Source organism: Oncorhynchus nerka, linkage group LG9a (assembly GCF_034236695.1).
Source record: "Oncorhynchus nerka isolate Pitt River linkage group LG9a, Oner_Uvic_2.0, whole genome shotgun sequence".
Lineage (NCBI taxonomy): Eukaryota > Metazoa > Chordata > Actinopteri > Salmoniformes > Salmonidae > Oncorhynchus > Oncorhynchus nerka.
Genome location: NC_088404.1, coordinates 34767271 through 34791457, shown reverse-complemented (window position 1 = coordinate 34791457; position 24187 = coordinate 34767271). Strand labels below are relative to the sequence as shown.

Sequence of the window (24187 nt, the reverse complement as noted above, 5' to 3'; positions counted from 1 at the left end):
CGTTCTGAGCCCTCTCCTGTACTCCCTGTTCACCCACGACTGCGTGGCCACGCACGCCTCCAACTCAATCATCAAGTTTGCGGACGACACAACAGTGGTAGGCTTGATTACCAACAACGACGAGACGGCCTACAGGGAGGAGGTGAGGGCCCTCGGAGTGTGGTGTCAGGAAAATAACCTCACACTCAACGTCAACAAAACTAAGGAGATGATTGTGGACTTCAGGAAACAGCAGAGGGAACACCCCCTATCCACATGGATGGAACAGTAGTGGAGAGGGTAGCAAGTTTTAAGTTCCTCGGCATACACATCACAGACAAACTGAATTGGTCCACTCACACTGACAGCGTCGTGAAGAAGGCGCAGCAGCGCCTCTTCAACCTCAGGAGGCTGAAGAAATTTGGCTTGTCACCAAAAGCACTCACAAACTTCTACAGATGCACAATCGAGAGCATCCTGGCGGGCTGTATCACCGCCTGGTACGGCAACTGCTCCGCCCTCAACCGTAAGGCTCTCCAGAGGGTAGTGAGGTCTGCACAACGCATCACCGGGGGCAAACTACCTGCCCTCCAGGACACCTACACCACCCGATGTTACAGGAAGGCCATAAAGATCATCAAGGACATCAACCACCCGAACCACTGCCTGTTCACCCCGCTATCATCCAGAAGGCGAGGTCAGTACAGGTGCATCAAAGCTGGGACAGAGAGACTGAAAAACAGCTTCTATCTCAAGGCTATCAGACTGTTAAACAGCCACCATTGATTGGCTGCTGCCAACACACTGTCATTGACACTGACCCAACTCCAGCCACTTTAATAATGGGAATTGATGGGAAATGATGTAAATATATCACTAGCCACTTTAAACAATGCTACCTTATATAATGTTACTTACCCTACATTATTCATCTCATATGCATACGTATATACTGTACTCTACATCATCGACTGCATCCTTATGTAATACATGTATCACTAGCCACTTTAACTATGCCACTTTGTTTACTTTGTCTACATACTCATCTCATATGTATATACTGTACTCGATACCATCTACTGTATGCTGCTCTGTACCATCACTCACTCATATATCCTTATGTACATATTCTTTATCCCCTTACACTGTGTATAAGACAGTAGTTTTAGAATTGTTAGTTAGATTACTTGTTGGTTATCACTGCATTGTCGGAACTAGAAGCACAAGCATTTCGCTACACTCGCATTAACATCTGCTAACCATGTGTATGTGACAAATAAAATTTGATTTGATTTGATTTGAAACCCGACCCTAGGCAACATAGTGACTACGAACAAATCGCGAGGCAGACATGCCAGAACGTTGTGATTCAAAACCAAAGTTTGCAGGCAACACCTTGCAAGCTATCTCCTTGCGAAATGCACTCAGAGAGAATTAACCTCCCTGATCTCCATCTTGCTCGCTATTATTTAGTATTTTATTCAAGCAGATAGAGTAATGATGTAGGCAGTGACGTAGTTCTTCTGTCAAAGGAATCCATCATTGAAACCAGACCCTAGTCACTGTGTTGCCCAGGGCCAAATTTCCGAGACTACTTCAGTACAGGGCTATAGAGAGATGGGTGTGTGTTGTGGATGGATTCATGCCCAGCCAGGTCACCTGTGAAACAAGTCAGTATTCGACGTCCAGGTTGTCAGGAGATGAACGGCCAATAGGGGCATCAGTGAGCGTTTTTACCTTCAAGTAGGTTTCGGTTTTGCTAGGGCGTTGTGGACGGTGATGGCAGATGGGTGTAAGCATCTGCCTCTGGTGCCAAAGGTCTCATGTGAGCGGAGTTGAGCTGTTGTAAATCCTGCTCCTCCCTTTGTCACTCCATGTCCTTTCCAACCGCTCCGCGCTCACAGGAAGAAACATGGCCTCGCCAAATTCGCTCCAATATTTAAAATCACAATTGAACCAAGACCTATCTATTTCTGTGATTACCTGGACCTACCATTTGGTTTTGAAATATTGAAACCAAGCCATATGGATTTGATTTAATGTATTTGAATAAACATGAAAAGGTGAATGTAACAAGCGCACATCATTTCAAATAGGCATATAAACATTCTAAATAGGTCAGGAGCCAGACAGGGCTTTCAATTATTTCAAGGCTATAGCCTACAAATAAATACATTGTGAAGCAAATGTTTAAGAGATTTTTATTTAATAAATATTTTGCAACAATGACACACTTAGTTATCTACCCACCTCGTTCCTTTCTTTTAGCAAGTGCACGCAGTAAGTACACCATCATGCTTTCGGTATACATGTGTTTTCAGATTCCACAATGATTCTTTAGTTGTGGACACTACATCACCACACTCCCTCTCTTCCTCTTGGGCCTCATCTTTGTAAGTCACCTTGATTTAGCACCTGTGTGTTTTATCAGTTTCTTAATGAACTTATTTAGCGAACTCCATGACAGTAGCTAAAGCAAAGGGCTATCGCAAGTAGACTACAAATGCATGCTGGGACGGGCATGCCCTGAGGTTGTGAAGTGAGCGCTACTGGAGCGAAATTGGAGCGGGTGAAAAGGCCAACTCTCCAGCCTTTGGGAATCTGGCTCCGCGCTCCAATCAAATCGGGCACGCTCTGCACCTCGCTCCGGTCCAGCTCCACTCCGCTCGCATACTCTGGTTCCAATCCAGCGATAGAAAGTTGTTTCTACCCCAAACCTTAACCCTTACCTTAACCATTCGCAGTTAATGCCTAACCTTAACACTTCTGAGTTAATGCCTAAACTTAACCCTAACCTTAAGACTTCTGCGTTAATGCCTAAACTTAACCCTAACCTTAAGACTTCTGAGTTAATGCCTAAACTTAACCCTAACCTTAAGACTTCTGAGTTAATGCCTAAACTTAACCCTAACCTTAAGACTTCTGAGTTAATGCCTAAACTTAACCCTAACCTTAACACTTCTGAGTTAATGTCTAAACCTAACCCTAACCTTAACACTTCTGAGTTAATGCCTAAACTTAACCCTAACCTTAAGACTTCTGAGTTAATGCCTAAACTTAACCCTAACCTTAAGACTTCTGCGTTAATGCCTAAACTTAACCCTAACCTTAAAAGTTTGGAGGTAATGCCTAAACTTAACCATAAACACTTTGAAATTTGAAATTTGGAACTACTTCGAAACGTGACGTTTGAGAAACATAGATGAACGTCTAATTCTGACTTGAGACTGTGAGAGCTAGTTGTACTGCCTCAGCTCCGATTCATGTTTGTCTAAACAGGGATGATATGGTGTATCTCTGCCAATTTGGGGATACATTCCACATAACTCTCTCTCTCTTTTGCTTTCTATCTAACTTGGTAACTTGGATAAATGTTTTCTGTTGTAGAATGTTTATGTAGAATGAATCACATTCATTCATTTAGTCTGACATTATTTATGTTCAACCTAGACAGGTTGATATATGTTATCTGTGTGGGGGGGCAGAGAGAGTGTGAGAGAGGAAGGAGAGAGAGGGAGGTAGTGAAAGAGAGACGGTGAGAGAGGGGAGGATCTGCATTCTGAAACCTTCATTTGTGATTGGTTAGTTAACCATTAACAAGATGGAATATGTGGGATGTGTTGGGATGTATCACTGCAAGGAAATACCGAACGTTATGAGAGTTCAGGACACTGCAGTGTTATTAGTTACTCAGCCCTACAGGTCTCTCCCCTTGGGTCACCCTTAGTCTCACCCCTAGTGTCACCTCTGAACCTCTACTGACTAAACAATAACCAATAAGTCAATGTCCTCTCACCGTAGGCTGCCCCTAAACACTTTGCTGTACTCTCTATCCATCCGTCCTGTCTAACGGCAGTACTATTGGTATTAACAGCTCTCTGATGTAGCGTTAAGAGACAGACATGACTTAGAACATTTATAACAGAAGATAAAGGAATTGTTGAGACTGGGTCATCAGCCTAATGCAGAACCTGTCACGACTTCTACCGAAGTCGATGCCTCTCCTTGTTCGGACCGTGCTCGGCGGTCGACGTTGCTGGTCTTCTAGTCATCACTGATCCATTTTTCATTTTCCTTTTGTCTTGTCTTGTTTTCCCACACACCTGGTTCTCATTTCCCTCATTATGTGTTGTGTATTTAACCCTCTGTTTCCCCCATGTCTTTGTGTGGTATTGTTTATTCTGTTTATTGTTATGTGTACGTTAGTCTGTTGCCCTGGGTTATGTTAACCCAAATTGTTATTTTGTGTTTATTTTGCCGTGTGCTTTTGGTTCGCCTAAATAAAAGGCTCCATTGGCTACCTAATATCTGCTCTCCTGCACCTGACTCTCTTACAGGCATTTGCTCATACCTGACATAACCATAGGCTAGAATCATTTTGGAATTTAGGTACAGATACCATATCTTCATTTGATCATCATGTTGTTGCAAGGATTTTAACGAAAACTTGTAGTGTATTTGAAGTTTTTAAAGGCTTCTAAATATTGTAATTGTCATAAAGAATTTTTAGACATTTATCAATCCCTACAAAAAAACATAATAATTCACATTTCCTGTTGCTTCATTGTTATTTTCCTGCTGTTGCAAACTGGCTCAAATTTAGGCTCTACATCTCTACATAATGAAAAGAGTTTAGCATGAGAAAGAAAGAAACAGATAGAGAAGGAGAGCGGGAGAGAAGAGAGGAGAGAGAGACTTTAGAAAGAAGGATGGATGTGTGAAAGACGACGGCTGTTGTTGTTGACCTGACCTTTTGTTTTGGTTTAACAGATTTAGATGGACACAAAAGGAGAGGCAGGGACAGGCAACAGCTGATGTAGGCCTGGTACAGAGAACAGCATGCCTATAGGGTACCATGTAGAAACAGCTGAATACTCTCACACACACACACACACACACACACACACACACACACACACACACACACACACACACACACACACACACACACACAGGGATAGACAGGAATAGAGAGAGGAAGTGAGAGGTAGAAAGAGAGGAAGAGAGAGAAGAGAGAGACCTCCCTTAACTCTTTAACTCCTGACATTGCTTTCCTCCTCCTTTCAGGACGGTTGAGGAACAGTAGCAGAAGAGAGAAGAAAACCTCCACTCTCTCATCATGAAGACTGGAGGAGCAAATCCTGATCCTTGGGAGAGGAGCCAGGGCAAGAGGCTGTCCAGGAGCTCCGCTGGAAGTCAGGAGAGGATTAGGCTGTCTCTAGCCCACCCAGGGCTGCTGCTTCTGGGGATAGTACTGCTGGTCGTCCTGCCCTCTGGAGAAAGTGTCAAACAGAATGTACCCAGAGTCAAACTCAGCTACAAAGGTAAGAGACTAGGATATATGGTACAATAATGGCATGCTAATGCACTGATGGCTGAGTAATGGCTATTATTTAGGACAAATTAAAGAATCATGTTTAATATGTGACTTAACCAAATGAATTTGATTCTGCTAGTTTTAATAGATGCTTTAGCTGGGAGGATGAACTAGCTATGACCCACAAGTAGGCCCTCAACCAACATTTTGGGTACCAGCGGTCTAACTTTAGGTTGGCATGGGTTGTAGGTAGCACCAACAAATTACCGCCACATCTACAAAGAGAGAATATGATATCTACAACCAAGGTAGAACATAATACTGTATATGCAGCAGTGCAACACACACAACAGCTATTTCTCTATCATCGTGCCAGCTACTTCAACTACTCCTCTATGTTAACACCAGCTACTTCAACTACTCCTCTATGTTAACACCAGCTACTTCAACTACTCCTCTATGTTAACACCAGCTACTTCAACTACTCCTCTATGTTAACACCAGATACTTCAACTACTCCTCTATGTTAACACCAGCTACTTCAACTACTCCTCTATGTTAACACCAGCTACTTCAACTACTCCTCTATGTTAACACCAGCTACTTCAACTACTCCTCTATGTTAACACCAGCTACTTCAACTACTCCTCTATGTTAACACCAGCTACTTCAACTACTCCTCTATGTTAACACCAGCTACTTCAACTACTCCTCTATGTTAACACCAGCTACTTCAACTACTCCTCTATGTTAACACCAGCTACTTCAACTACTCCTCTATGTTAACACCAGCTACTTCAACTACTCCTCTATGTTAACACCAGCTACTTCAACTACTCCTCTATGTTAACACCAGCTACTTCAACTACTCCTCTATGTTAACACCAGCTACTTCAACTACTCCTCTATGTTAACACCAGCTACTTCAACTACTCCTCTATGTTAACACCAGCTACTTCAACTACTCCTCTATGTTAACACCAGCTACTTCAACTACTCCTCTATGTTAACACCAGCTACTTCAACTACTCCTCTATGTTAACACCAGCTACTTCAACTACTCCTCTATGTTAACACCAGCTACTTCAACTACTCCTCTATGTTAACACCAGCTACTTCAACTACTCCTCTATGTTAACACCAGCTACTTCAACTACTCCTCTATGTTAACACCAGCTACTTCAACTACTCCTCTATGTTAACACCAGCTACTTCAACTACTCCTCTATGTTAACACCAGCTACTTCAACTACTCCTCTATGTTAACACCAGCTACTTCAACTACTCCTCTATGTTAACACCAGCTACTTCAACTACTCCTCTATGTTAACACCAGCTACTTCAACTACTCCTCTATGTTAACACCAGCTACTTCAACTACTCCTCTATGTTAACACCAGCTACTTCAACTACTCCTCTATGTTAACACCAGCTACTTCAACTACTCCTCTATGTTAACACCAGCTACTTCAACTACTCCTCTATGTTAACACCAGCTACTTCAACTACTCCTCTATGTTAACACCAGCTACTTCAACTACTCCTCTATGTTAACACCAGCTACTTCAACTACTCCTCTATGTTAACACCAGCTACTTCAACTACTCCTCTATGTTAACACCAGCTACTTCAACTACTCCTCTATGTTAACACCAGCTACTTCAACTACTCCTCTATGTTAACACCAGCTACTTCAACTACTCCTCTATGTTAACACCAGCTACTTCAACTACTCCTCTATGTTAACACCAGCTACTTCAACTACTCCTCTATGTTAACACCAGCTACTTCAACTACTCCTCTATGTTAACACCAGCTACCTGCAGTATTTTTTATCCTCCGCTGCGGGGAATTACCCATAAATGAGCCGTTCTCTGGCCCACTGTCCAGATGATTTTTCTGACTTCTAGCTCTCTCTGGTTGTTTTACTTTTGTCTTTCTTCGCTTTTCTTTTCGTCTCCTGTGAGTTCGACCATAGGGATCACAACTGTTATCAGAACACACATACAACACATAAAAGCTCCCTTGGTCACTGTGTTAATAGATATGAGGTGTGAAAGATCACTTGAAAACAGAGAGAGTGATGTCGGGGGTCCGTACTGTTGTGTTTATCATCCTATACAACTACAGTAACTCTACATACAGTCTTTTTAGCCTCCACAGTGCTGACCATTTTAGTCTCTACAGTAAGGTAAATGTAATTTCCACCCTGTTAACATGTTCAATCTCTGAAGCATTTACAGTGAAAGATGATGAATATACAAACATTTAATTTGTTTTAAATACACATGTACTTTATAGAGTTCTATATTTATAAAGAATTAGTATGCGTATATCATGCAGGTCTTCATTGAAGTATGCAGCTCAGCTGGGCCTGGGTCTGGGGTAGCTGTGGTCCTCTGTGTGTGTCAGTGTGTTTAGTGTTGGGTAAACTATAGACTGTGTTTGTTTTGAGACCCAAAAGGGAAGCTATGGCTCCTTAAAAAAACATTTTACCTCCAAAGCAAAAATAACGTTTGAACCCTACAGTAACGCAAACTCCCAAACCACTCATACAACCTCATTAAAGCTTTACTCTAACGCCCTAATGTCTGTGCAACCCCACTGCAACCCCACTGCAACCCCTATTTCAACCCCACTGCAACCTCTATTTCAACCCCACTGCAACCCCTATTTCAACCCCACTGCAACCCCTACTTCAACCCCACTGCAACCTCTATTTCAACCCCACTGCAACCCCCTATTTCAACCCCTACTTCAACCCCACTTCAACCCCACTGCAACCCCTATTTCAACCCCACTGCAACCTCTATTTCAACCCCACTGCAACCCCTATTTCAACCCCTACTTCAACCCCACTTCAACCCCTATTTCAACCCCACTGCAACCCCACATCAACCCCTACTTCAACCCCACTGCAACCCCACTGCAACCCCTACTTCAACCCCACTGCAACTCCACTGCAACCCCTACTTCAACCCCACTGCAACTCCACTGCAACCCCTCTGCAACTCCACTGCAACCCCTATTTCAACTCCACTGCAACCCCTATTTCAACCCCACTGCAACTCCACTGCAACCCCTCTGCAACTGCACTGCAACCCCTACTTCAACCCTGACCACCAAAACCTGACCTAACTCATAACCCCTAAACCCCCAACACAAATTCATCACTTACTAATTCACATTCAGTACTCTAACCCCTATACAAACCCCCTCACCCCAATTCCAACTCTCACCCCATAACCCTAACCTCCTGCCCAGGCCGAGTCTCTTACAAACCCAGCATGGCTGAAAATATATGCTCCTTTACATGTTGATAGTTTACAACATAAATACATTGTAGTACATACATTGAGTAGGAATAATAACTGCCTTAAACACTATTTATTTAGCAAATTGGCCTGTAGAAATATGAATGCTCAGCTCTGCAGCTTGCGTTGTTTCATGCCAATTGAAAACATGAGACATATTTTTATTTAACTAGGCAAGTCAGTTAAGAACAAATTCTTATTTACAATGACGTCCTATGAACAGTGGGATAACTGCCATGTTCAGGCACAGAACAACAGATCTTTACCTTGTCAGCTCGGGGAATTCGATCTAGCAACCTTTCGGTTACTGGCCCAACGCTCTAACCACTAAGCTACCTGCCACCCCATATAATTCAGCAAAACTAATATATTACAGTCATTTGTTTATTGGACCAAAGTGCTCACGTTAAATCCATTGATGATTATCATGAAGCATCACTTGTGTGTCCCAATCTTCATATTACTTTTGCTTTGGTCTTCCAACAACATGTGGGAGGAAACAGCACAATAGCTGCTCTTACTGCTGTGTGAATAGAATATATTCAGTAGCCTGTATCACCGTTATAGCCCCTGTCTGCCCTAATAATCAGATGTGCTCATAAATGTGCTGATACTCACGGAATGTTTTAGAAATCTCAAGTTATGACGCTGCGTGCATTTCATCAAATGCTAAATAATGCGCAACTGGTTATTTTCCTATGTTTGGTCCAGACTGTGTTCTCACCAGCAGCGAACCGCACCATGGTGTGAATTCAATCGGACCGAGACCACCGTTTTTGAGCGAACCACGGTGCGTTGTTTAGTGTGCTCCCGAGTGAGGATAGAATGTTCATACCAGTCCAAACGAACAGAACTAATGGGGTAAATGCACCAGAGTTCGGAAAACCGCACCTGAAAGCCCTTTGAGAGTGTATTAACCTCTCTGGCCCCAGGTTTTGGGGTGTCAGTACAGCTCCATGTTAGGTTGCCTCTGTCAAGAGGAGTGAAGGATGAAGTCCATCAAAGCAAAATCATTCCTGATTGAACTCACACTTCAAAAACAACATCACCCCCTCTCTGAAAACACAGTTGGTAAAGTCAAATTCCTTCAAAGTCAATCATATCCGATTGAATGCACTCCTCCAAAACATCGTCATCCCTTTATGATCACACGCTTCAAACACACACCTCACCCCTGGCTTAATGAACTGGATTTCAGAAAGCTGATTCTCAGTGAACTTTCCTCTCAATAAACATCAGCCAATGTTTCACCTCCACTCTAACAGAGGTGAAAGAGTTCAGGATTTTCCAAGAGGGAGAAGAATCATTCAAGGTCCTCTGATATGCCAGCCCTAGCTCTAGAGATCTGAAACCTCTCTCTCAGTGTCTGTGCGGATCCATCCTAAAAAATATACTGTATGGCTACAGTACTGCTTCCGTCCAATGACACACAGCAAAATGATCCAAACATAAACTTAATATTATCACAGCAGACTTTGTTATTGTTTTTGTGTGTATTTCCAAAAACCTGACGAGCTGTGATGACAGAATGAGTGTAAATGTGCTACTGTCATACTAGTGGCTCCTTGCCAATGTACAAGAGGGACAGTTTGGCTATAATGTAACATTATAATAGGATAATATATTAGGACAGTTTAGTTTATGAAATAATATGAGCATATATTCTACAGAGTTAAACTGACTGGCCCTCTCTCTATTAACTCATGTCAATCAGTTGTTCCATAACTCACATTCTGACCCAGATCAGGACAAGCACTTTTATTTATAGCTAGGAATTCTATGTAACTGTAAAACCACGTTCTCCATCTCTCTTCGCTAGAGGAACTTCCATGTCTGGAAATGTCTGAGCCACGCTTTAGCTAATTCCTTTCTCTTGCATAGTTTGATGGGTCGATGGCTCTCTGATATCTTCACAGTGTTCCTATACAGTATAGCGGGAGTGTTAACCCTTACGCTGGTGATGACCTTCCTATCTGTCACAAGTGTATAGAGGATGAGACAGTCGCAGGTTTAGAACTACTGAATTTATTAAAGCACAAAATATATATATGTAAGCTGGACGAAACCCAAAGTGCAAAATAATAAAGTACTCAGGAAAACAAGCAACATTTACAATGACTGAAAAAGACAAATGACAGAGGGAGTATATATACAGTGTTAGAGTGGGGATTGGAACCAGGTGTGTGTAATGATGACTACACAAGTCTGGTGTTGATGAGGGAAGGGCTTTTGCCAGCAGCAGGTTCGGCAGCAGCTATAGAAGGCCTGAGCTGGATAGGAGTCGGAGCCAAAGCGAAGGCTGGTGTGACACTGTCTAAAAATAATGTTTAACATGGCATTGATTTAGTTTTACGGAAGATCTCAAGGTTTTAACGCCATGATCTAATTAACTTCAGACTTTCTGCTAACCTTAACCTTAACCTTAACCCTGATCCTTAACCTTAACCCTTATCCTTAACCCTTATCCTAACCCTAGCCTTAACCCTTAGTTAACCCTTATTCTAAAGCTAACCCTAACCTTAGCAAGCAGTTGCTTATCAAAATATAGTTTGTTGATAGTATGACCATCTGTAGACATCTCCAAATAAAGTGTGACCAAACTATAATGTATTTCCCTTCAGGATATCCATATGTCTATCATAAGCAGACACATCTTTGTTTCTGTCACTGTTGATTCCCATCCTCAGAAAACTGGATAGGGAGGAAAGGAAGCCTTTTAGTCACCATAGTTACCACACCCTGGGCTGTGGCACTGTAGCTGTCACACGCACACACACACACACCAGTCCATCAGTGGGGTTATCTTAAGGCCTGATGCTAGCCGCTGCCAAGCGTGATATGCTATCTAACTCAAATAAACTAGTAATCAGGGGCTGCTGAATGCCCCCCTCCCCTGAATCAGGGGGGGATGACTAGAGCCCAGAGCTCTAAGCTAAGTGCTAACAGCGATGCTAAGCAAGGTCTATCCCTGGGTTCCCATTGCTGTGTGTTTACAGTGCAGATCACAGAGTTAACCAAGGGCTAGCACGGACGACCTCTCGGGGAGGTTTAGTGTGGAGAGGGCAAAAGGGCTCTACATGCATGTATGTGTGTGTGTTTGTGATAAATAGAGAGAAAGAGATAAATGATTGTGCGAGTGTGTAGGAGGAGGTATTAGGGGTTGAGGGAGGGGTCTGAAACGTTAAATACCCCCCCACACACACACACACACAGACTGAGATCTCTGGAGTCACCAGCCTTCATTCACCCAGCATAGAAACAAAGTCAACATCACCTCAATGTGGGGGAGTCAGGGGTGAGGTAGTGTGTGTGTGTGTGTGTGTGTGTGTGTGTGTGTGTGTGTGTGTGTGTGTGTGTGTGTGTGTGTGTGTGTGTGTGTGTGTGTGTGTGTGTGTGTGTGTGTGTGTGTGTGCGAGCATGTGTGCTTGAGTCTGGATCAGGTAAGAGAAGTAAAATACCATGTTACCTACGGTGGTTTTGGGTAGAAAAGTGCTCTCCTCCCAAGTCTGGATCAGGTAAGAGAAGTAAAATACCATGTTACCTACGGTGGTTTTGGGTAGAAAAGTGCTCTCCTCCCAAGTCTGGATCAGGTAAGAGAAGTAAAATACCATGTTACCTACGGTGGTTTTGGGTAGAAAAGTGTTCTCCTTCTTGAAAAATGTAGTCAATGTATGTGCTGCATAAAATAACGTTTGCAACAGCATTCGACCTATGGAGTGATTAGAATAGGTTAGACAGGTGAATGGACATGAAAACATGCATAAATACCTCTCACTGAGTCGTTGACACTCAGCCCTCATTTTATTTATTTGATTGTTTTTCACTGTAGAAAAAGTATTAATAATGGATGAGCAAGATATATTTAAGGTTGACTTAGGGGTGGAGGGCAGGCGCTAAGGTGTATGGGTTACGTCACGTGCACACAGGTTATTACCGTACTGTACATTTTACGTAGTCTTCACAATCCATGGACCGCATCACAACAAAATCAATCAGGCTACACATTAGCAACTTCTTTGGTGGTTTACTAATGGTGCCACACGGAAAAGCAACACACAAGTAAAAAAAATCCAACGCATGCGGCACACTGCTACACCAGGAACACACCATCATGCATTAGAATGATTTTCAGTCTCTCCATCCAGTTGAGGTGTTGAACCGTGAGACAAGAGATTAGAACAGTTCATGCCAATACACACATTCCCTTTGTGCTACCAGGTTCAGTAAACCATGTGTATTCTATGAATTCTAGACGTACCAAACCAAACTTTTTCCATGCATCAGAATGTGTGTATCTAAGTCTGCTGTGTATCTTTCTCTCCTGCTTGCTCTCTCTCGCTCGCTCTCTCTCACTCGCTCTCTCTCACTCTCGCTCTCTCTCGCTCGGTCTCTCTCGCTCGCTCTCTCTCTCTCTCTCGCTCGTTCTCTCGCTCGCTCTCTCTCGCTCTCTCGCTCGTTCTCTCGCTCGCTCTCTCTCGCTCTCTCTCGCTCGCTCTCTCTCTCTCTCTCTCGCTCGCTCGCTCGCTCTCTCTCTCTCTCGCTCGCTCTCTCTCTCTCTCGCTCGCTCTCTCTCTCTTGCTCTCTCACTCTCACTTTCACTCTCGATCTCTCTCTCGCTCTCTCTCACTCTCGATCTCTCTCTCGCTCTCTCTCGCTCGCTCTCTCTCGCTTGCTCTCTCACTCTCACTTTCACTCTCGATCTCTCTCGCTCTCTCTCACTCTCGCTCTCTCTCTCACTTTCACTCTCGATCTCTCTCGCCCTCTCTCTCTCTCGCTCTCAATTCAAGGGATGTCATTGACATGAGAAACATATGTTTACATTGCCAAAGCAAGTGAAATGGATAAATAAAAGTGAAATAAACAATAAATATTACACTCACACAAGTTCCAAAATAATAAAGACGTTTCAAATCTCTCTCTCTCTCTCTCTCTCTCTCTCTCTCTCTCTCTCTCTCTCTTCTCTCTCTCTCTCTCTCTCTCTCAGTGCTGATCCAGGGTGGTAGTGTATCAGTGTTCCTGAGTCCTACTGACGGTCTCCATTCCCACTCTGTGTTGTTGGATGAGGAGAGAGGCAGGCTGCTGCTGGGAGCCAAAGACTCAGTCTACCTACTGGACCCTGACAACCTCAGCAGAGCCCCCAGGAAGGTCTGCTTAATAAGCTACACCAGCAACCATTGACTTTATTATGCAGGGAGTTTGGGGGAGCTATCTTTATCCAAATAGCTTAATACAGTACATGGAATTGTTTGGGGAAGGACAATCGAGAGCTTGGGACTATAAGGTTCTATGTGAAAAAAGATGATTCTGAGAAAATTGGCTTTAAAGTTCCAAACCCTTGTTAGTTTGAATCGTGTCAGCAATTTTTATCTTGCATTCTTTTGAACTTAACAACATTGAGTTTGGGTATTCCTAGTACTATATAGGTAGAGAACAATAAACAGAACAAGGCTGTATCAATAACTCAATATTGACAAAAACTTAGATAGAAATGTATAGTCCCAAGCTCTCGCAACATGAAAAGAACATAACTAAGCCAGCACAGTATAATTTGGATCACCACGGTAATGTGAAAAAGGTATGAGCTGCACATATAGGAAACAGCCTTAGAATCTCTCCCCAGCAGAAAAGCCCTGGGCAGAACTCAAGTGTTAACAGCTGACTAGCTATTACCGCCTGCAGACACAAACTGCCACATCTCAGACCTGCCACACCTCAGACACTCATGGAATTACCCAACAATTACCCACTTTCCGATAAGCTCACATCCAAATGTTCCATGGAATCATTACTAGATACTAGATTTAGTTTCCCATCATTATATCTGTCATTTAAACAGTCATTTAAACAACTATCAAATCAAAGTTTATTTGTCACGTGCGCCAAAGTCTACAGGTGTAGACCTTACAGTGAAATGCTTACTTACAGGCTCTAACCAATAGTGCGAAAGAAAAAGATGTGTGTGTGTGTGTGTGTGTGTACCTGTTAGACACCGGTTATTCAAAGACTCAGTCTACCTACTGGACCCTGACAACCTCAGCAGAGCCCCCAGGAAGGTCTGCTTAATAAGCTACACCAGCAACCATTGACTTTAAACTGTTGAGAAGCCTTTTTGTCCTAGACTTGGCACTCCGGTACCGCTTGCCATGCTGTGGTAGAGAGAACAGTCTATGACTGGGGTGGCTGGGGTCTTTGACAATTTTCAGGGCCTTCCTCTGACACCGCCTCGTGTAGAGGTCCTGGATGGCAGGCAGCTTTGCCCCAGTAATGTACTGGGCCGTACGCACTACCCTCTGAAGTGCCTTGCGGTCGAGGCTGAGCAATTGCCGTACCAGGCAGTGATGCAACCGGTCAGGATGCTGTCGATGTTGCAGCTGTAGAAGCTTTTGAGGATCTCAGGACCCATGCCAAATCATTTTTAGTTTCCTAAGGGGGAATAGGCTTTTGTCGTGCTCTTCACGACTGTCATGGTGTGTTTGGACCATTATAGTTTGTTGGTGATGTGGACACCAAGGAATTTGAAGCTCTCAACCTGCTTCACTACAGCCCCATCGATGAGAATGGGGACGTGCTCGGTGCTCCTTTTCCTGTAGTCCACAATCATCTCCTTAGTCTTGGTTACGTTGAGGGATAGGTTGTTATTCTGGCACCACCCGGCCAGGTCTCTGACCTCCTCCCTATAGGCTGTCTCGTCGTTGTCGGTGATCAGGCCTACCACTGTTGTGTCGTCAGCAAACTTAATGATGGTGTTGGAGTCGTGCCTGGCCATGCAGTCGTGGCTGATCATGGAGTACAGGAGGGAACTGAGCACGCACCCCTGGGGAGCTCCAGTGTTGAGGATAAGCGTGACAGATGTGTTGCTACCTACCCTCACCACCTGGGGGCGGCCTGTCAGGAAGTCCAGGATCCAGTTGCAGAGGGAGGTGTTTAGTCCCAGGTTCGTTAGCTTAGTGATGAGCTTTGAGGGTACTATGGTGTTGAACGCTGAGCTGTAGTCAATGAATAGCTTTCTCACGTAGGTGTTCCTTTTGTCCAGGTGGGAAAGGGTAGTGTGGAGTGCAATAGAGATAGCATCGTCTGTGGATCTGTTTGGGCGGTATGCAAATTGGAGTGGGTCTAGGGTTTCTGGGATAATGGTGTTGATGTGAGCCATGACCAGCCTTTCAAAGCACTTCATGGCTACGGGCGTGAGTGCTACGGGTCTGTAGTCATTTAGGCAGGTTGCCTTTGTGTTCTTGGGCACAGGGACTATGGTGGTCTGCTTGAAGCATGTCGGTAATACAGACTCAATCAGGGACATGTTGAAAATGTCAGTGAAGACACCTGACAGTTGGTCAGCACATGCCCGGAGCACACGTCCTGGTAATCCATCTTGCACCGCAGCCTTGTGAATGTTGACCTGTTTAAATGTCTTACTCACGTCGGCTACGGAGAACGTGATCACACAGTCGTCCAGAACAGCTGATGGTCTCATGCATGCCTCAGTGTTGCTTGCCTCGAAGCGAGCATAGAAGTGATTTAGCTCGTCTGGTAGGCTCGTGTCACTGGGCAGCTCTCGGCTGTGCTTCCCTTTGTGGTCTGTAATAGTTTGCAAGCCCTGCCACATCCGGCGAGCGTTGGAGCCGGTGTAGTATGATTCAATCTTAGCCCTGTATTGACGCTTTGCCTGTTTGATGGTTCGTAGCAGGGCATAGCGGGATTTCTTGTAAGCTTCCGGGTTAGAGTCCCGCACCTTGAAAGTGGCAGCTCTACCCTTTAGCTCTGTGCGAATGTTGCCCGTAATCCATGGCTTCTGGTTGGGGTATGTACGTACAGTCACTGTGGGGACGACGTCCTCTATGCACTTATTGATAACGCCAGTGACTGATGTGGTGTATTCCTCAATGTCATCGGAAGAATCGCGGAACATGTTCCAGTCTGTGATAGCAAAACAGTCCTGTAGTTTAGCATCTGCTTCATCTGACCACTTTTTTATAGACTGGTGCTTCCTGCTTTAATGTTTGCTTGTAAGCAGGAATCAGGAGGATAGAGTTGTGGTCGGATTTACCAAATGGAGGGCGAGGGAGAGCTTTGTTCGCTTCTCTGTGTGTGGATTGTGTGGAATTTTTTTCCCTCTGGTTGCACTATGAACATGTTGATAGAGATTTGGTAGAACTGATTTAAGTTTCCCTGCATTAAAGTCTCCGGCCACTAGGGTGAGTGGTTTCCTGTTTGCTCATTTCCTTATACAGCTGACTGAGTGTGGTCTTAGTGCCAGCATCAGTCTGTGGTGGTAAATAAACAGCCACGAAAAGTATAGCTGAGAACTCTCTAGGCAAGTAGTGTGGCCTGCAATTTATCACAAAATACTCTACTTCAGGCGAGCAAAATCTAGAGACTTCCTTAGATTTCGTGCACCAGCTGTTGTTTACAAATATTCACAGACCGCCCCCCCTCGTCTTACCGAAGTGTGCTGTTCTATACTGCCGGTGCAGCTTGTATCCTGCTAGCTGAATATCCATGTCGTCATTCAGCCACGATTCCGTGAAACATACAATACTAGTTTTTGATGTCCCGTTGGTAGGATATTCGTGATCGTACCTTGTCTAGTTTATTGTCCAATGATTGCACGTTGGCGAGAAATATTGACGGTAACGGCAGCTTTCCTAGTTGTCTTCTGCTGGTCCGGACGAGGCATCCGGCTCTTCTTCCTCTGCGTCGCTTCCTTTTGCAAATAATTGGGATGTCTGACCTGTGGGGTGTTTGGAGAATATCATGTGAGTCCTGCTTGTTGTTCATGTTCATGTTGTTGAAGAAATCTTCATCTAATCCGAGGTGAGTGATCGCTCTCCTGAAATCTAGAATCTATTTTCTGCCGTAAGATACGGTTGCAGAAACATTATGTACAAAATAATTTACAAATATCGCGAAAAAAACAGACATAATAGCACAATTGGTTAGGAGACTGTAAAACGGCGGCCATCTCCTCCGGCGCCAACCTGACTGTGCTTGTGCTGCATATTTTCCACCTGACTACTGACACAGCTATGTGCAGTGGATCTGGGAGGAATGCAGCCTAATCAGTGATGTATTGTAGTCGTGGGAAGAGTTGTAGAGTGGATGGAATAATCAACAGTCAAGTGACGTGGTGCACTATGTTGTCTATCAGACTGTATATCTACTGACCTTGACTTTGACCTAGAATAAGACCACATACTGTACATGCACGCACACACACACACACACACACACACACACACACACACACACACACACACACACACACACACACACACACACACACACACACACACACACACACACACACACACGCACACACAGCTGCAGTTGGTAGACCCATATATCAGGTTGTAGAAGTGAGTGTGTGTTTTTGCAGCTGTGGTTGATCCCTGCACCAGACATTTGAGTTTATTTGATCTTAATCTCGATGATGTAAGTCTGAGTGCTGCTCTCTAAATGTTGCCTTTCTGGTTATTGATACTGATGCTGACTAGATAGTTAGACTAGAGTCTTCTGTGTGTAGAGCGGTGTGGATATATCCATGCATAAGATAAATAGACAGAAATTAGACACACTCAGACAGACAAATGGAGTGCACATTCATAGGTGTGTCTAATTTTCTTGAGTCTGTAACACATTATCTTACTGTTCTATTTCAGCTGGTAAAAATATGATATTTACAACTATGGCTACATTGACATTTTACCATGGGTACAATGGAACTCAACATAATCCTACTTACCTGATGCAAAATGGTACCTGTTGAGAAAATGGTACTTATTTCAATGAATCCCAAACAAAACAAGTAATCACACGATATGCCAAGTTCTAAGTAAATTCCAGGTACATTTCAGATTGTGAGATCAGGCTTGACCCAATCCTCCTGTTGTGAAACCAATGTGTTGATTGATTGGTGGTATAGAATTTATGTTTATGGGTTTCTCAAATCCAGCTCATGCCAAAATCCTCTCACGTGCCCAGACCTGTACTGTACTATGGTGTACTGTAAAGTAGTGTGTACTCAGTATGTCAAATCCTAAGACATAAGGCTTGTTGTTTGAATTCCATGCTGCTGGGCAACAGTATGGAATCTTAATACACTGATGTGTGTGTATGTGTGTGTATGGGTGTGTATGGGTGTGTATGCGTGTGTATGCGTGTGTATGGGTGTGTATGCGTGTGTATGGGTGTGTATGGGTGTGTATGCATGTGTATGCGTGTGTATGGGTGTGTATGGGTGTGTATGGGTGTGTATGGGTGTGTATGCGTGTGAATGGGTGTGTATGGGTGTGTATGCGTGTGTATGCGTGTGTATGGTTGTGTATGGTTGTGTATGGGTGTGTATGCGTGTGTATGGTTGTGTATGGGTGTGTATGCGTGTGTATGGGTGTGTATGCATGTGTATGGGTATGTATGCGTGTGTATGGGTGTGTGTGGAGTCTGTGTAACCCCAGCGATAGCTCTCCTTGGTAGTGGGTTGGGGTGAACATGGTAAGAATATAAGCCAGTTATAACACGTGTGGCCATCGGGTAGCCTACATACAAAGGACACAGAACATTATCCCCCTTTACACATTAAGATCACTGTTAAGACAGGCTGATTCCTGTCTAGGGTTTAATAGCAGGAACCGTCACTGAGATTTACCGGGATATCCTCCCCAAACCCATTCTCTTTCCTGAGCTAACGAATGGCGAGAAACCAGTCAATTATAATAAATTATTTATATGAAATGCTTGACGTGAAATAGAACTATTAAATGAAATGATATGCAATGTCTAAATATGACTTATCTACTGCCCTCTCCTCTGCTATCTCCATGATCAATCATCAATACTCAGGTGTGTGTGTGTGTGTGTGTGTGCTGTAGCACCATACCGAATTTAGACTTTACACAAAGTCGCCATGAATTCAAAGTGCTGCATACGACGGGTTCTCCTACCATGCCAGTGCAAACAGCAAGTAGGCCTACAGGCTACATCAAATCAACGCTAAAAAGATGGCCATAGCCTGCCTCCCCAAGAATCCCACGAACATATCACAACTGGTGAGAGTATATGCCGAGAAAGAGAGGAGCAAATCAGCCTAGATGCATAAATACAAAATATGCACATGTGACATATCAACTCTGGCTTTATTCATAGGCCAAATTAGACCAGTCACCACAACACCAGCAGCCGACCATATTTACTCAACAAAAAGCCCCCAATCGAAAACATCCCTTAGGCTACTTGTATGGCTTCTATAAATGTTATTGCTTACTATAACACGACCTCTCGAAGCAGTTACTGTAAACAATCTCCATCTCACATTCAAATCTCCAAACTAACGCGTGGCACTGGCAGAGGCTTAAAATATAAACTGTTGCTGATCACAAAATGGCTTATACACTGTGTACACAAGTGCTTTTGCAACATTGTTTCATTATGTTACACAAACAAAAGCGAGCGCAGGGCTTACTGGTCAGATTTGTGGGCAATTGATCAACGGTGCTGAGTCTCTTATGTGTTGTGTGATATGGTTTTGGTAGCATCTGTTGTAGGATCAGGGTTATTATTTGAAGTGTGTTGTCTCTTACGTAAACTTCCCTGTCTATCTGTTCCCAGATCAGCTGGCCATCCTCCAGAGACACAGTGGAGATGTGTAAACTGGCAGGCAAGAATGCTCAAGTGAGAACAACCTGGAAAATGTCTGGCCTGACAGTAAACTCTCTATTCAGAGCACTAATTAAAATATAGTTTGTTTCTGTCTGTGTCTTATTGGTTCTTCTCCTCTGCTTCTCTCTCTCAGTTGGAGTGTGCCAACTTTGTGCGTGTGCTCCATAACTTTAACCATACCCATTTGTATGCCTGTGGGACAGGAGCCTTCCACCCGATATGTGCCTTCATTGAGATCTCAGGACGCAGAGTGGTAAGGGTCAGGGAGAATTATACATGCATGGACGTACACATTCATACACGTACACACACATAGACACCCATACACCACACACACACACACACACACACACACACACACACACACACACAGACAGACAGACAGACAGACAGACAGACAGACAGACAGACAGACAGACAGACAGACAGACAGACAGACAGACAGACAGACAGACAGACAGACAGACAGACAGACAGACAGACAGACAGACACACAGACAGACAGACAGACACACAGACACACAGACACAGACACACATAGACACAAACTGCATTCCTTACTGCTTACACAGTCTCTCTCTGTCTCTCTTTCCAGGAGGGTGTGTTCAAGTTGTTGTCTGGTACAGTGGAGTCCGGGAGGTTGAAATGCCCTTACGACCCCTGGCAACCTTTCACGTCTGTCCTCACAGGTCAGACCACACCCCTACCATCTGACAGTTTATCACCCCCACCCTGACACCATCCTACTACAACCACATGCAGCCCTACATTTCCACTCTCTCCTCTCCTGGTGATCAAAGCCCCTGTACACCACTCATGTACTCTCACACTCTAGGGCCCTACTCTCTGTTTTGAATATCTAAGAAAAAAAGCAAAGCGCTCTTGTCCAGATCAGTGTCTCTTGCAGGGATAATTATTTCTTAATGTAATAAACAAAAGTACTTGGCATGAAACTATAAACACTCAGACTCAGAGTGTGTGTTTCTGTGACCCCCTGTCTCCCTCAAGACTCTCTTTGCTATCCCAAAGGTGTGTGTGTGTGTGCGTGCGTGTGTGTGTGTGTGTGTGTGTGTACATGTTCATGCTTGTGTGCATGTTGTTTTGATGAAGTAAGACAGAGTGAATTCAGCAAGACATCGTCATCTAAGCCAACTCCTAAATGATCTGAAACATTGTTGTCAAGACTAGATTCATGGAGACATGTTTGCTCTGCCTATCTTCTTACAGAAAACTGATTACAGAGACATCATCTCATGCCAAAGAATGTTATATTACTGAAAGTATGAGGCACAGCTTAAAGACAGATTGTCTGATTGTGTTTGTTCAGGTTTGTTGTCTTGTTTTTATCAGAATTGGGTTTGTTACTGTAATTGGTTCACATTACAGTTGTACTTGATGCTCATTCTCATTGGTCAAGGTCTAACCCTCTTTGTCTCTGATTGGTTGCAGACCAGTTCATGTATGCTGGCACGGCATCAGACTTCCTTGGTAAAGACACAACGTTCACCCGCTCCTTGGGCCCACCCCCCGACCAGCACTACATACGTACTGACATCTCAGAGGACTACTGGATCAACGGTACACACATACACACTACACACGCACACACAGGCACACACGCATACACAGACACATACAGACACACACACAGGCAAACGACACAGACAAACATACACACGTATTGTAGAGCTATGAGTTATTAGCGTGTAGAGCCATTCATTATGACATGACATTATTTCTCACTAACTGTTGGCCTGGTTCTTTTGACTACATCCTTCCTCTCAGTACACAAAGATTGTTTGAAGCAGGTGAGTTCATTCATAGCCTAGTTTTGTCATTAAGTGTTTCACTTCCCAGTCTTTACATTGATACACAGAGCTGCTTTGTGTTCTCAGGGTGCGATAGATGGAGGTTATTGTCAATCCTTCCACAAAAGAAACAATACAGTTATTCATGTTTGACGTTTACAAGACACCACACTTACTGTAGAGCTACAGCACACACACTTACTGGGGAATTGACAGTGTGTCACACAGTTTACAGGGCCCTAGTCTACACAGACAGTACACAGGGCCCAAGTCTACACAGACAGTTCACAGGGCCCTAGTCTACACAGACAGTCCACAGTGCCCTAGTCTACACAGACAGTCCACAGTGCCCTAATCTACACAGACAGTTCACAGGGCCCAAGTCTACACAGACAGTTCCCAGGGCCCTAGTCTACACAGACAGTACACAGGGCCATAGTTTACACAGACAGTTCACAGGGCCCTAGTCTACACAGACAGTACACAGGGCCCTAGTCTACACAGACAGTTCACAGGGCCCTAGTCTACACAGACAGTTCACAGGGCCCAAGACTACACATGCAGTTCACAGGACCCTAGTCTACACAGACAGTTCACAGGACCCTAGTCTACACATGCAGTTCACAGGACCCTAGTCTACACATGCAGTTCACAGGGCCCTAGTCTACACAGACAGTTCACAGGGCCCTAGTCTACACAGACAGTACACAGGGCCCTAGTCTACACAGACAGTACACAGGGCCCTAGTCTACACAGACAGTACACAGGGCCCAAGTCTACACAGACTGTTCACAGGGCCCTAGTCTACACAGACTGTTCACAGGGCCCTAGTCTACACAGACAGTTCACACAGACAGTTCACAGGGCCCTAGTCTACACAGACAGTTCACAGGGCCATAGTCTACACAGACAGTCCACAGGGCCATAGTCTACACAGACAGTCCACAGTGGCCTAGTCTACACAGAAAGTACAAGGGGCCCTAGCCTACACAGACAGTACAAGCACTATTCTATGATGCTCTCTCCTCTATGTCTGTCATGGATCATCAAGTTGCCAGCAGTTTACTCCTCTCACACACCATCCACATTTCACAGCCAGAAGTGGGGTGTGTGTGAGATCTCTGGAGTGATGCTGTCACTCAGTGTGTGTGTGTGTGTGTGTCAGGGGTTCTAGAACATCTTACCTAGCGTACAGTAATAGTAACTCTGTGTAATATGTTGTGAGTGTGTATGTATTTGCGCAGGCCTAAATTAGCCTATTCTAAGGAATCCTCCCAGAGGCTTTGGTTAAATTCCTCAGTGCACAGTCACATACTTTCTTTCTCACTCTGTTTCATTCCTTTCCTCTGTTCCAAGGCTCTGTCTGGAGTTATTTTATTATTCATAACTCAGGGTACTCAGAGGAGACAAAATAATAATAAAATAAGACACTCTGCTGTGTCCACAGGGTCAAGCTGTAAGTATGAACAATGTTGCACTTATAACCCCCCCCCCCTCTCTCTCTCTCTAGAGGCCAGGTTTGTATCAGCCCATCCTGTGTCAGACACCTACAACCCAGACGATGACAAGATCTACTTCTTCTTCCGCGAGTCATCACGTGACGGCAACGATAAGAGTGTCCTGTCCCGCGTGGCACGCGTCTGCAAGGTGAGATGGGGGAGAGGTGTAGAATGGTGAAGGAAGGTGAGTGAGGGATGTTTTGAGAAGAGGTCAGGGAAGAGACGAGGAGGAGGACAGACATCTAACAGGACGAGTGTACATTGATAGATCTATTTCCTCTACTACAGAGCTGGCCTCTCCACAGATGTGCTTAAATCCCCCTGGGACAATACCTCCTAGTACATTCCTCTTGTTTAGTCTGCCAACAGAGGAATGGACCACTTGGTGGTCTTACTGACAGGGCAGTCGAAGGTCTGGTCCCAAGACAGTGTAGGAGTAAGAATGAAGTAGGACAGTAGGCTAGTTGGTCCAGTACCATTTGGGTCCTGCTCCACCCCTACTTTTTCTTTATGCTCTACCTCTAGTTCTTAGCCCCTTCCTGTAGCCCAAACCCCCAGCATTAACTCCTTCCATGTTTACAGTTCTTTAAATTCCTTAAATTAAGCAAAGCAGACTGC

General features: G+C 44.3%; 1 protein-coding gene across 1 annotated transcript in view; it reads left to right on the top strand.

The window, feature by feature from the left end:
* Positions 1-24187, top strand: part of LOC115134871 (semaphorin-3D-like) — a 78334-nt gene that overhangs the window by 11873 nt on the left and 42274 nt on the right. The window contains exons 2-8 of the mRNA XM_065022515.1: positions 5047-5303; positions 13595-13755; positions 20212-20274; positions 20396-20515; positions 20858-20951; positions 21712-21840; positions 23581-23717. Coding sequence (XP_064878587.1) covers positions 5099-5303; positions 13595-13755; positions 20212-20274; positions 20396-20515; positions 20858-20951; positions 21712-21840; positions 23581-23717 — 909 coding nt within the window. The 5' untranslated portion in view covers positions 5047-5098. The remainder of the gene's footprint in view (positions 1-5046; positions 5304-13594; positions 13756-20211; positions 20275-20395; positions 20516-20857; positions 20952-21711; positions 21841-23580; positions 23718-24187) is intronic.